The sequence below is a fragment of the Geotrypetes seraphini genome, chromosome 1 (genome assembly GCF_902459505.1).
Source record: "Geotrypetes seraphini chromosome 1, aGeoSer1.1, whole genome shotgun sequence".
Classification (NCBI taxonomy): Eukaryota; Metazoa; Chordata; class Amphibia; order Gymnophiona; family Dermophiidae; genus Geotrypetes; species Geotrypetes seraphini.
This window is the reverse complement of record NC_047084.1, coordinates 313125198-313138907: the sequence shown is the minus strand read 5'-3', so window position 1 is coordinate 313138907 and position 13710 is coordinate 313125198. Positions and strand designations below refer to the sequence as shown.

Here is a 13710-nt window from a genome sequence, read left to right as displayed (position 1 = left end):
AGCTTCCCGACATAATTGCGTCGGGAAGAGGCATCCGTGTATGTGCAAACGCAACGCAGTGATGTCACGCACACACGCGCTTGCATGTGGCATCTTTGCGTTGTGTCCGTGCATGCCCAGATGCCATCTGGGGGTGGGGTTGGAGGGCAGAACAAGGCGGGAAAGAGGCGGAACTGGGTGGTCCTGGGGGCATGGCCATGGGTCCGGATTTTCCTGAAGGAAAATCAGGTAACCCTAGGTTGAATAAAAATAAATTAGTGTTAAATATGTCAAAAACAGTTGCCTGTTCTATTTCAAGTAGGGTTACCAATGAAGAATCTGCAGTCAGAGATGAGACTGGAAGCCACCTGGCAAACACCAGTTATGGATTATTATGATTGTTATTTACTGTATTATTGTATGATTATAATAAATATTCTCCAGGGAAAGTCCTAATTTCATTTGCATGTCTTAGTAAGATAAAAGGATTGCTTCTGGACCAATTTTTTATATGTAGTCTCAGTGAAATATATATGCTGTACCCTATCCAAGACTACTATTTGATTCAAAAGCTCTCAGTCAGGTCCCATTCCAAAATAAAATACCGTATTTTCACGCATATAACGCACGCATTATACATGATTTTTACAAACCGTGCATAACCTTGCGCGTTATACGCGTGAGCGCGTTTTACAATGTTTTTTTTACATAGTTCCCCCCCCCCCCGACGTCCAATTCACCCCGCAGGACCGCTTGCACCCCCCCCCCGACGTCCGATTCACCCCCCCCCCGCAGGACCGCTCGCACCCCCACCCCGAAGGACCGCTCGCACCCCCACAGCCTCCCCCCCCATCATGGAGAAGCTCCTACCGTTCTCCTGCTGCTTCCTCTGCCGGCGGTCCCAGGCCTTCTGTGAGCCCTGCGTCTGCGCTGCTTCTTCTTCCGGCGGTCCTGCCCTTTCTCTGATGTCCCGCGCGCTATACCCGTGTGCGCGTTTTACACGGGTGCGTGGTATATGAGTGAAAATACGGTAGCATGGAAGAGTAGACTAATGGTTAGATCATCAGGTTGAGAACCAAGGGAGTGTTCATGTCTCAATGATGTTCTTAATGACCTTGGGCAAGTTACTCCATTGACTCAGATACAACCTACCCCCTTTTACTAAGCCACGGTAAAGGTTTCTACCACAACTCAGAGCACTAAATGCTTCAACACTGCTCTGACATTCATAGAATTCCTATGAGCATTGGAGCATTTAGCACTCTGGGCCGCTGTAGAAACCTCTACCGTGGCTTAGTAAAAGAGGGCCTTAGATTATACTGTAACCCCACTGGGACAGGAAAATTCATACTGTACTCAAATGTAACTCATCTGAAATATGTGAGCTAAATCCAAATCCCTCCCTAACGTGGCTCTATCCTATGAAATTCCTTGTTTTGCACACAAGCGCCTGTGCCAGTGTTGAGATGAGTTTAATTGATGCTGCAATATGCACCAGTGCTCTCAGGAAAACAGAAGACTTACCATGGGGCCTGGTGGACCATGAGGGCCAGAAGGTCCCGGAGGGCCAATGATCTGCAAAGAGAAACATTCCCTTAGGTGAAGCAGACAAGTAACAGAATAAGTCAGAGTGTAACTGTTCTATTTTGCAGGAGATATTAATAATATTCAGACTGAAGGGTTTTAAAAGGGCATTACTAATGCTCTTACATCTTATGAATCCTTCATTTCTTTAATTTCTAAGCAGTATTAGATCATCCAATTAAAACATAAATCAAGCTGAACAGTTCTGCTAAACCATGACTGCCTTTGCATATGGTCACGCTCATTGAAGAAAAATAACCTAAAATAACAAGGGATCAGGAAATGTAGTAATATTCCCTTAACTCGATGCCAGCAATCATGGCGAGCACTGTTAAGTCAATGAGCTTCACTGTAGAGCCATCTGGGGGCTCCCTTCTGATCTGTGCTCTTGGGGGGCCTGCATGACTGCACAAGCCAAATGGGTTCTCTGAGCAAACACCAGGGTAAGGTCACTTACAACTGGAAGGAAAAGAACCTCAGAAACCTGCTCAGATACTGACACAAGGTAAACTTAGTCTGAGACTTATCGGTTCCGGCTTTCTATCATATGTTCCAAAAAACTTCCAGTAATTTTACCAATATCACTGTTGAGACATACTGTGATTTAATATTATATGTATTTTTTTTTAAATAAATATCAAGTGAACCCTTCTTAGAGCACCTAAAGTGATATACTTTTATGACTGTTTCATAAAGGAGTCAATCAAAATCAGGACATAGGCTCATACAGAACATGCCATCTGATGGAAACCTCATGGATCAGCAGAAAATAAACTGCAGAACAACTTATCTTAAAAGTGGTTCTGTTCCGAACAGGACCCGTTTCGCCATTTAAATCGGCTTCTTCTGGGGAAAAGGTCAGAACAATCTGAATATCTGCAAAATTCTCATGAGGACATCCTATGTCCTGCTATGGAGGTTTTCATTCCACCAGCATCAATGTAAAATAATGACTGACAGAGATTTCTAAACTAAACTAAACTAAACCTTAGGTTTGTATACCGCACCATCTCCGCGTGCGCAGAGCTCGGCACGGTTTACAGAGTTTGAAAGGAAAGGAACTACAAAGAAAGGATATAGGAGAGGGACTGAGGAGATAGAGGGGGACAGGATACTAGAGCACGGGAGGTGATTAGATTTTTGAAAAGAGCCAAGTTTTCAAGTGTTTGCAGAAGGATTGGAAGGAGCTAGAATTTCTGAGCGGGGATGAAAGATTGTTCCAGAGTTCTATGGTTCTAAAGGGGAGGGATGTTCCAAGTTTTCCTGCGCGGGATATACCTTTTATGGAAGGGAAAGATAGTTTCAGTTTTTGGGAGGATCTAGTCGAGAGCGGGTTTGAGGAATTCCAGAAGAGTGGGATAATGGGAGGGAGGACGCCATGTAGAATCTTGAAGGCTATGCAGGCACATTTATAGAGGACTCTGGAGTATACTGGGAGCCAATGAAGCTTGAAGAGGAGTGGGGAAACGTGGTCGAACTTGCCTTTTGCGAAAATAAGCTTGGCTGCGGCGTTCTGAATTAGTTGAAGTCTATGGAGGTTTTTCTTAGTTAGGCTTATATAGATGGAGTTGCAGTAGTCCAGTCTAGAGAGGATGGTGGATTGGACGAGGATGGCGAAATGAGAATGATGAAAGCAGGATCTTACTTTCCTCAACATATGGAGGCTAAAGAAGCATTTTTTTACCAGGGAGTTGAGGTGATCGTTGAAGGAGAGAGAGGAATCTAAGATGATGCCTAGGACTTTGCTTGAAAACTCAAGCTGAAGAGTGGGGCCGGAGGGTAGAGGGATGGAGGTGGGTAAATGGTCTGAGATTGGGCCGAGCCAAAGTAGTTTGGTTTTGGACTCATTCAGTTTCATTTGTACAGATTGGGCCCAGGATTGGAGGTTCGTAATACATGTGGAGATGTTCTCAGCAAGGTTCGAGAGGTTCGAGTCGGTTTCGAGGAGGATGAGGATGTCGTCAGCGTAGGAGTAGAGAGTTTCTAGGGGGGATAAATGAAGGAGTTTCAGAGAGGACATGTAGATGTTGAAAAGGATAGGGGAGAGGGGTGAGCCTTGCGGGACTCCACATTTTGGCTTCCAGGCGGGGGATGAGGTACCGTTTGTGTTAACGGTGTAGGAGCGGGAGCGTAGGAATTTCGAGAACCAATCCAGGACTGTGGAGCTTATGCCTATTTCGGAGAGTTGGAAGATTAGGATGTCGTGGTGAACGACATCGAAGGCTGCGGAGAGGTCGAATTGAAGAAGAACAGCAAGTTTGTTGCGAGAATGGAGTTGTTGCACCTTAGAGATTAGTGAGGCCAAGAGGGATTCGGTGCTGAAGTTGGGTCTGAAGCCGAATTGGTGGGGTAGGAGGATAGAGAATCGTTCTAGCTAGGATGAGAGTTGGGTGGATATGATGGATTCTAATAGTTTGGTTAGGAGAGGGATATTTGCTATAGGACGGTAATTTGATGGAATGGAGGGATCGATTTCCTCTATGATTCAACACATAAAAGTTGTCATCAGCTTTCATCCTTATTTAACCATTTGAGAAGACAGGTCTGAATCAACACACAAAGTTTTCCATGTGCAGTGGATGGGCAAGGGTGAGCAGACAGCAGCAGCCTGGTAAGACTTACAGAAGCACCTTGTGAACCAGGCAAACCAAGATCTCCCTTTTCTCCTTTCACGCCATTGGTACCCTACAAAACCATTAAAAGAAAGTATAAACAACAGTTCCATTTGGTGCAGATTAATGGAAACCAGCATGCATGGAAAAATCTATTCACAAGCCCTCAATATATGTTTTTTTTTTCTTTCTGAGAGGTCATCTCCCTCTTGATGTTCTTGGTAGGAGCCTTATAACTCTTCAGAGTTGTGGCTGCAATGAAGCCACTGTTCCTAAATGAACTTATAGCAAAATTCAAAACAGGTTTTTAGATCAATAAAGAGATAGGTGTTTGGTCAAGATTCTCAGATTTCATCTGGTCACTCTGCATCTGCAGCCTCTGAAGTAGAACTGGAATGTATAAAGATTATTCATATAATATAATTTCTATGAGTAACAACGTCTTGTCAGTTGTTATTCTGAAGATAACAGAAATCTGATGTGCACCACTGAAATTACCTCTGGAATGGAATATAAACTCTCAGTTATTTAAAAAAAAAAAAAAAAAAAAAACCCTCAAAAAGAGCTCACTGGCTATGTCCAGATATTTTCCTCGTGACCTGTTGAACTGGAAGGAGCAGTTGGAAAGGTGCTGGCAAGCTAAAATTTGGGGCCTGATATTCAGATGGCAGTGCTCAGCAGTTTGCTGAGCACTGCCAGTTAAACCTGGACATTCACTAATAGTTAAACCTGGACATTCAATGCCAGGCCACATCTGGGCTCTGGCATTGGATATTTGGGTTTCCAGAGCCAGCTAACTGGTTACCTATGCAACAAAGAGTGCAGTTTAAGATTGTTGCGATTATACATCAGACATGGTATCATGCTTCCCCAAAGATCTTACAAGAATTATTTCAGATCTATAAACCGAGAAGAGAGCTTAAAAATGTAAATGGGATGAAATTAAGTTTGGAGGGTAGAATGCCGACTATGCATGCTAGGATCGGGGCATCAATGATATCTGTGGCTGACGTACAACTATGGAATGCCTTGCTTGGAATCCTGCGGTTTTGTATGGGGAGGATGAATTTTAAGAAAATGCTGAAAACTCAATTGTTTGCTTCTTATGCTAAGATGTATTTCAATTGATAATCGCCTTCTAGAATTTTTTTTTTTTCCTGACATCGAAGTATGATTTAAAGCTTGTTTGTACTTCTGAATTGATCGATTCTGTGATCTATCTCTATTATAACAGGGATGATTAACGATGTTGTCTTGATTATCGGAGGGAAACAAGATTCTATGTATGCCTTATGGAAACCAAAAAATAAAGAGGAACCGGAGACTCTCAGCATGAGTAAACTGCAGAGCCCTGAAGAAATGATTTGGCTGTTTGGAGAGGAAGCTTTCATTAGTGCCTGTACCACATTATCAAGCCTGTCTGCCGTGAAGCAACAGATAAATGTTAAAATGTTTATTTTATTTTTATTTTTCCTCTAACTCTACTTTTCACTTCTCTATTACCCTCCAGGTACTTTAGTTAGATTGTGAGCCTTCGGGACAGTAAGGGAATTTTTCAAGTACCTTTCTTATTTCTAATCTTAATGTATATTTTCTGTAAACAGCTTAGAACCTAACGGATGTAGCGGTATATAAGAAATAAATTACATTACATTACATTACATAAGTGTGGCTTGCACTTTGTTAGATTAAAATATTTAATCACCTTACCATTATAGTTGGCACAGTGGGGTTGCCTATGATAGAATATCGAAGGTTAAACAATGAGGAATTCGGGTCTCCTTCCTAGCTCTGGAGCAATGACTGCCTGGTAGCTTCTGAGGCAAATTCCCCTGCATGTGTGCTTCAACTTTATGCTTTAGGTATAAAATAGTTAAGCCTTGAGCTTTAGCTTCAGCGTTTGAACTGCAGGATATAAGTGTTGTGTTTGTCATATGGAAACCACATAGTTGTATGCGGTATATAATTTTTTTAATGAATAAATAATAATAAATAATAAGTTAAGTGCAATATTCAGCGTTTAATCAGCTATGAGTCACTGAATGAGGACAGAACTAACTTGTATGCAGTCCAATTTATGTGGTTAACTTGGCTGGTTAAGTGTCACATACTGGCATGTAACTGACCAAGTGTTGACTCCCCTCCCCCAAATAGCCGGTTTTAAGTTCAGCCCAAACCGGTTATTTTTAGCAGCACTAAGGGGGGATTCTTTAAACATAAAAACATAGAAAGATGACGGCAGATAAGGGCTATTGCCCATCAAGTCTGCCCACTCTCTTGACCCACCCCTTGGAGTCAACTGACCCCTTTAATTATACAGCCACTTTACTTTACCCTAGTGACCCTATTCCTGGACTTGACCCCCGTAGAGATCCCACATAGGTATCCCATTTATTCTTAAAGTCCGGGATGCTGCTGGCCTTGATTACCTGCACTGGAAGCTTGTTCCACTGCTCAATCACTCTTTCTGTGAAGAAGTATTTCCTTGCGTCTCCACGAAACTTCCCCCCCTGAGTTTGAGCGGATGCCCTCTTGTGGACGTGGGTCCTTTGAGAAGAAAGATGTCGTCTTCCACCTCGACGCGTCCCGTGATGTACTTAAATGTCTCAATCATGTCTCCCCTCTCCCTACGTTCTTCGAGAGTGTAGAGCCACAATTTGTTCAGTCTTTCCTCGTACGAGAAACCCCCGAGCCCTGAGACCATCCTGGTGGCCATCCGCTGAACTGTGCCAGTTTTGTAGGTGCTGCTAGGTGCCCAAACTCAGCAAAAAAAAAAACCCCGCCATTGAAACAACTTTTTAAACTGAGTTTGAAGGTGCCTACTGCGCCTAAAAATTCAGCGCTGAAATCTTGCTTCTCTAGGTGCTTTAGGCCGCCTAATGCCACTGTGGGCGTGGCTAACGCCAGATGTGGCATTAGGCAGCCGAATCACATTAGGTAGGCGCCGGAAATGCAGGCCAGGAAAACCATGGCCTCCATTTCCAGTGCCTGCCTTTGCTGGAGGTGTGATTCTGTACCTGGCGCCATTTATGTTTATGTTTTATTAACATTTGATATACTGCTTAAGCATATTACAGACCTAAGAGTTTTACAATATAATACAGGCACTTAGAACTTCCCTATCTGTCCCGAAGGCTCACAATCTAGCTAAAGTACCTGAGTCATTATTAAAATAGAAAATATATAACAAAATTCCAAGAATTGTGAGGGAAAGAAAAAGATAAAAGAAATAAAAAGAATAAAATTAAAATATACAAATAAGTTTAAGAAATTGAAGATTGAGCAAAATAAATTCCAATCTGGTGCTAAGTCCAATCATCCATCTGGTCCAATAGAGCGCCACATCTGCAAGGAAGGATCGACACAGAGAAGTGATGGTGGGATGTAGGGGCATCCCTGCCAGAGGCAAAGGAATCAACGGCTGCAATCTGATTGGCTGCAATCTGATTGGCTGCAATCGCTTTTAAGGTGGCCACCGACAACGGTGCCAGTTACCAAATCTGGGCCTAACTGGTTAAATCCTTCTGAGAATTAGCGGTTAGCCCTGAACAAGCAAACTAAATGGCTTACAGAATAAACAAATAAACATATCACATGTACAGTATACTTACAATAAGAAATTCTTAACAATAACACATCAATATCTTATCCACCCATTCCTCCCTTACCCAAACCCCCATCCTCCCACCCAACCACTCTTAGTCAACCCCCCACACTGCCCCCAAACTTGCCCCACTCCTTCCCCAGCCCCGTCCTACATGAACCTCATCTCGTTTTGCCTGAGCTCAGGGCCGTGTCTGGAGGACTCCAAGCAAGCGCGTGCCCATGATGTCATCACGTCGATGTCCGCGCATGCTCAGAGGCCCTGAGCTCAGGGAAAATGAGACGAGGGGCGGAGAGGAGGAAAAGCGCTGACGCCAGAAGTGATACTCATGTTTCCTTCAATTTCTGGTGGTACATCTGGAATCTTGCCACAGCACACAGTTTGTGATTCACTGTATTACAGTAAACTATCAATCATACAAATACATAGCTCATATTAATAATGATAACCATTAAAAACTCTAATTTATTTTGCATACTTACTGGCAACCCAGGAAGTCCAATTCCACCTTTTTCTCCCGGTATTCCTGATTCACCTCTGTCACCTTTTGAGCCTTTAGGACCCTAAAGCAACACGTTTTTGAGATGGAATGAATCACAGTCACAAACACCACCTGCTTTTAAACTTCTCTGATTCCTTCACTAATCACCTTTTTTATTATATCCAACACTATTACTTGATTCAACACATAGCTGATGTGGTTAAGTGAACACTCAGACCCACAGCTGAGATCCCAGTGAAAAAATCACGGAGCAGCTGTATAGGAGACCATCATAGTTGTTCACAGTCTCCTCCACCATGCAAAGACTAAATAACTTCCATTCAAATGAAATAAAATGATACAAAACCACAACTTAACTTTGAATGGTGTGGGTGATAAACTCAACTGCTCCGTGCTCCTCCTTTATTCTCTGGGTTTGAGTCTCTTGGGTCTGAGTGTTCACTTAACCACATCAGCTATGTGTTGAATCAAGTAATAGGGTTGGATATAATGAAAAAGGTGATTAGTGAAGGAATTATTTAATAATATCACCTTGGATAAGTAAGTTCCCTTGCAGTCTTCAGATTTAAACTTCTCTGACCAAGTAGTCAAAAAACATTGAGCCCCTAAAGTTAGGCTCCTAAATTCATACCCTATTTTTGTCAGCCAAACTTAGGGCCCCTTTAGTAAACCGTGGTAGAACCTTACCGTGTGATAGTGCATGATTTTTCTGGATGCCACTCATAAGGCTATTTCTACTGCAGGATTTAATTTGCTGTTTTTCCATTTATTTTTTCAGGACGAGCGCTTATGTTGACATTAGCACCCAGCAATTGAAAGAAAATTCAATGGGAGCACTTACCCCCAAATTCTGTAAATGGCGCCTACGTTAGGCATCGCTAGGCACCCTAATTGCAGCCGCCTAGTGACACCTAAGTTCAGGATCCATGCCTAACTTTTAATTTTTAATTGGCTTAATCGGCATGGTAATAGACCACACCAGTTTTCAGCCAAGGAAAAAAAATTAATTAGGCAGTTGAAGAGCTCGGCGCTAAACTCTTAGGACACCACTCCCCAGGTACACTGGGACAGATAGGGAAAATTCTTGAAGTACCTGTATGTAAACTGCTTTGTGTGTAGTTGGAAAACTACAATAAAAAGGCGGTATACAAGTCCCCATTCCTTTCACCTTTCAAGATTAATTCTTCACTTGTATATGAAGAGAGCACTAATCACTAGCTGATGCCCGTTTTCAGTATTTAATCAACATCTGAGCAGAGTGTAGGAGAGCCAAAGGCTTCTGTGAAATTAAATGTGTCTAGTTCAAATGTCATGACTGGGAGAATAGATTAGGAATGCTGCTGATTTACAAGAGATAACAATTAATTTGCTTCCAAATCTACTCAGTAGCACATAGCTTTTTCTCATTAACTGAGTCCTAGTACAATGAATCTCATAAGCAGGAGATTACAAAGCATACTTAGAAGAGCAATGTACTGCACAACCCAAAAGAGTTATTGGACCAAAAGGCCACAAATGATGCTTCCTACATACCTGCTCCCCATCCACTCCTGGAGGTCCTACAGATCCTGCTTCACCCTGTAATAACAAGATTCATGACATACTGGTTATTGATTTAGAAAGCAATCATTTCAAATACAGTATATTACTGTATGTTGGTTAAGGGCACAGTCTCCAGTATCCCATAGCACCTTAGCTGGAAAAATTCTGCTGCAAAGATCTTAAACTCCTGTGACAATTCTGTAATTTATCTGTTTAAATATTTATTGTTTAGCATAGTAAGGCATAGTAATGTGCCACCATTAACATGTGTTATTTTACAGCTAGGCCTCATTTTTTAAAATTGGACCTGTGGTAAAATTACACATTTTATTGGTAGCCCATGTTGATAACTACTTCTCTAAATAATGCAAAGTAAAGTAGTTTTTCAAACTTCTTTGTGTGTCTCAATCATTCATTTTGTTGTGTTTTGTTTCTTTTTAGGGGTTTCATGATTGGAGTTTCTCAGGCATGGATAAAGAGTGGGAGTAAGGAAATGGTCAGAAGATCATGGGGAATGGGTGAAGGGGGAGGAGGAGGAGGAGGAGAAGATGGAAAGAGAGAGAGGACACTTGGGGATTGAGAGAAGGGCTAGTCTACAAGAAATGGAGACACCTATTTCAAACATTGATCAAACTGGTATGAACATGCTTAAGGCTGGTGGAGCCCATTGAGGAAAAATGCAAAAATTCCTTTCAGCAGGAGGTTCCCCGTAGGGCCCTCACCTCCTTAGAGAAACCACTCGCCATCATCTGAGAGCTCTCCTTATGTTTAATATTTCTCATGAGATGAATTTAGGCAACCTACATTACATCATATGTTTTAACAAACCTAATGCACCTGTGGTGTTCGGTGAAAGATAATCACTGTATTAGTTCAGGCAGCAACTGTGTGAAGCCTTAGACTGATCAACTAAGGATGTGCTTTGTTGCCGCCAACAGCTGTGCCTGAATCCCTCTTGAAAGCACATTCAAGAAATCAGCAGGCTCATTAATGTCCCTTCCTTCATTTTTTTATATTTGTATCTTTATATTTCTTTTACAGTGCAAAATCACACAGCAGGAGGAAATTGATTTTAATGGACTAGATAAACTATTCTATGGTGACAAAATTGTAAAATGTCTGATATAATACACTGCATTCCCTATCACATGTACTGTGTGTACATACTAAAGGGCGTTCAGCCTTTAAAACTTGATTCATGCATGCTAAAAAGCTACCAAAGAATGTGTTGAAGCATTCTGCAGAAATTTGTCCATTTGCATGTGCTAACTAGTGCATTATCTATTAAAAAAATATATATTTTTATGATGGGGTGTTCCCACATTATCAAGCTAGTGTTAGTACCTCTGAAACAGGAGGCGGTAAGTGTTCCTGTGTTAATTAATTGCCGGTATTGCATGCTAATGAAAACATGTTTGCACGACCTGCATCTGAAACACTAGTAAAAGCCCTTAAAATATACTGCATTCATTCAGGGTTAAGCACATGAGAAAGACCGGCATTAGCCCATGTTAAGCCCAGACTGTAAAGTGGCTTAGTAAATCAACCACTAAATATATGAATACAATGAAGGTCATTCTAGTGGTAGAAATGGAGAATTGTAATTTTTTCTGTAAATGGAAAATTTTAAGGCAAGATTATCACCTTTGGTCCTTGAAGTCCTGGTGACCCTGCAGGTCCCGGGGGGCCCTGTGAAGAAAAATATAACATTCAAAGCTCTTGTTCTTAGTTGTGTATTTTATATTGTTAAATAACACAAAAACCAAGCTGACATGTTAACACCAGACAGAGTAAATCAGGATTCTGAACATGTTACGTTACAAGGATAGCACAAACCATCATTAAACCAAGTTAGTATTTAGGTGCCATCGACTCATGTTAGAGTCTTAGCAGCTTGATGAATTACAGATCTAAAAAGAGATCAGTTTTGTGATAGTCCAGTAAAGTCCTCCAGCATTATCCCCATGGTTGTTTTCAACATGTCCAACCATCTGATTACAGGTCACCCTCTTCGCCTGATTCCTTCAATCTACCCAAACATAATGTCCTTCTCCAATGATCTTTCTCTTCTAACAGTGTGACCAAAATAAGACAGTCATAACATAGTCAGTTTGATCTCTTCCAGAATCATTAGTTCTTCTGGTGGTCCACGGCATACATAAAATCCTCAAATGAGTCAGTCTTCTTTCTGTCTTGTTTCTGTAGTATCAAGCTTTTGCATCCATAATTGACCACTGAGAAAATGAGTGCATGGACAAGTTTGATCTTCATTTGCAGTGTTATTTCCTTGCCTCTGAATACTTTGTCAGGAACCTTAATTGAAGAGTGACCTTGTATTATTCTACAGAATATTTCTTCCCTGCTAGTTGATTCTTTGTTTATGAAAGAACCTAGAAGATTGAAATCCTTTACAACTTCTGTTCTATTGCCTTCAAGCTCAAAATCTTCATCATTTTCTGTATTCATGATCTTTGTCTTGTTTATATTCAGTTCTAATCCCATGTTATGACTTTTGGCTTTTCTCAGTAGATACAGCATGTCTTCTTTGCTGCTGGTAATAAGCATTGTATCATCTGCATAGCACAGGTTGTTTATATTTTGGCCACCAACTTTGAAACCAATGCTCTCTTCTTCCAAATTTGCTTTTCTGAAGAAGACTTCACCATAAAGGTTGAACAGGTAAAATGACAAGACAATATTATAACTTAAATGTCATTCTGGTTTTCAACTGTCATATTTCAAAAAGTCTCAAATTTAGATAACAGTTCTGGATTTTTAAACTTGGCATGGTTGTGCCGGGAAGTCTTAAGAAAGAAGTGGAGTGGATGTCGCTTGTCTGAACCAATAGAGTGAATGGAAGTAATTATCACATGACCACAATATCAGGAGTTTGAAATAGATGCCATGGCCTTGTTGATTTGAGAAGGGTGAACAGCTCTGGGAGAGCAAGAAAGAAGGTAGGAGCCAAAGTTTTTTGAAATATGATGACAGCTGAAAACCGGGATAATATTTAAGTTATAATATTGTCCTTTACAAGGGGAATTGCCTTGAAACAGCCCCTTTGGGGCAAAACATGAATTTGTGTCAGCCTGACTCTTCCCCCAATACAATAGATATAAGTTTGGATCTTTCTTAAAAATGCTTTAAATCAAAGAATGCACTTCAGTTAACCATATTGAAGAATTTAAGAACTGAATTTAAAAATTGTACTTTAATTATTAAATGGATACATGGTGTAAGTGAAGTTGGAAACTTGATGACTATTTGAATGAAGTTTCCTATGAGGACGGATAAAGAAGTCTCAATGAAGTAGCAAAACACATTGCTGTTCATCAGAGTGTGATTATACTTATGGTCCTAGGAAACAAATGATTGAAGAGTGCATTGGGATGTATGGTGTCTAATTGTGTTATTGAGGAAGTATATGCCCTGATCTGTTATTAACATTGTGCACTAGTTCTAACATTGTGCACTAGTGGTTTAATTTAAGACAGGGGTAGAAAGGACTCATTTGAAAGTGAAGGTTCTAGACTTCAAAAAAAACCTAAATTTGTTCAGATGGGGGATTATGTCATGGAGTTGTTATCTGGATGGGAACATATGGAAGGAAGAGGAAAACAGTGTGCAAAACTGCAACTAGCTATTATAAGGACAACAAACTATGGCCCAGTTTCTCTAATCTCTTCTTCTATGTATATCTAAAAGTCTTAAAATCTGTATAACACTGTGTTTGATCATTTAATTTCATTCTTTATATGTATTCATTTTATTTGGCTGACATTGTTTCCTTAAGGCCCACAGGAACTTATAGCACAAATATGTATATCACCAAAACAGGAATAATGTACAACAAAGTAGATACACAGTAAAGGGATAAATTAAGATGG

The 13710-nt window shown here is 40.9% G+C and overlaps 1 protein-coding gene across 1 annotated transcript in view; it reads right to left on the bottom strand.

The window, feature by feature from the left end:
* The window catches only part of COL25A1 (collagen type XXV alpha 1 chain), a 405886-nt gene that overhangs the window by 90799 nt on the left and 301377 nt on the right, over window positions 1-13710 (bottom strand). Inside the window, exons 27-31 of the mRNA XM_033960097.1 lie at window positions 11468-11512; window positions 9815-9859; window positions 8262-8342; window positions 4186-4248; window positions 1504-1554 (exon numbers count right to left, since the gene is read on the bottom strand). Of these exons, the coding sequence (XP_033815988.1) occupies window positions 1504-1554; window positions 4186-4248; window positions 8262-8342; window positions 9815-9859; window positions 11468-11512 (285 nt within the window). The remainder of the gene's footprint in view (window positions 1-1503; window positions 1555-4185; window positions 4249-8261; window positions 8343-9814; window positions 9860-11467; window positions 11513-13710) is intronic.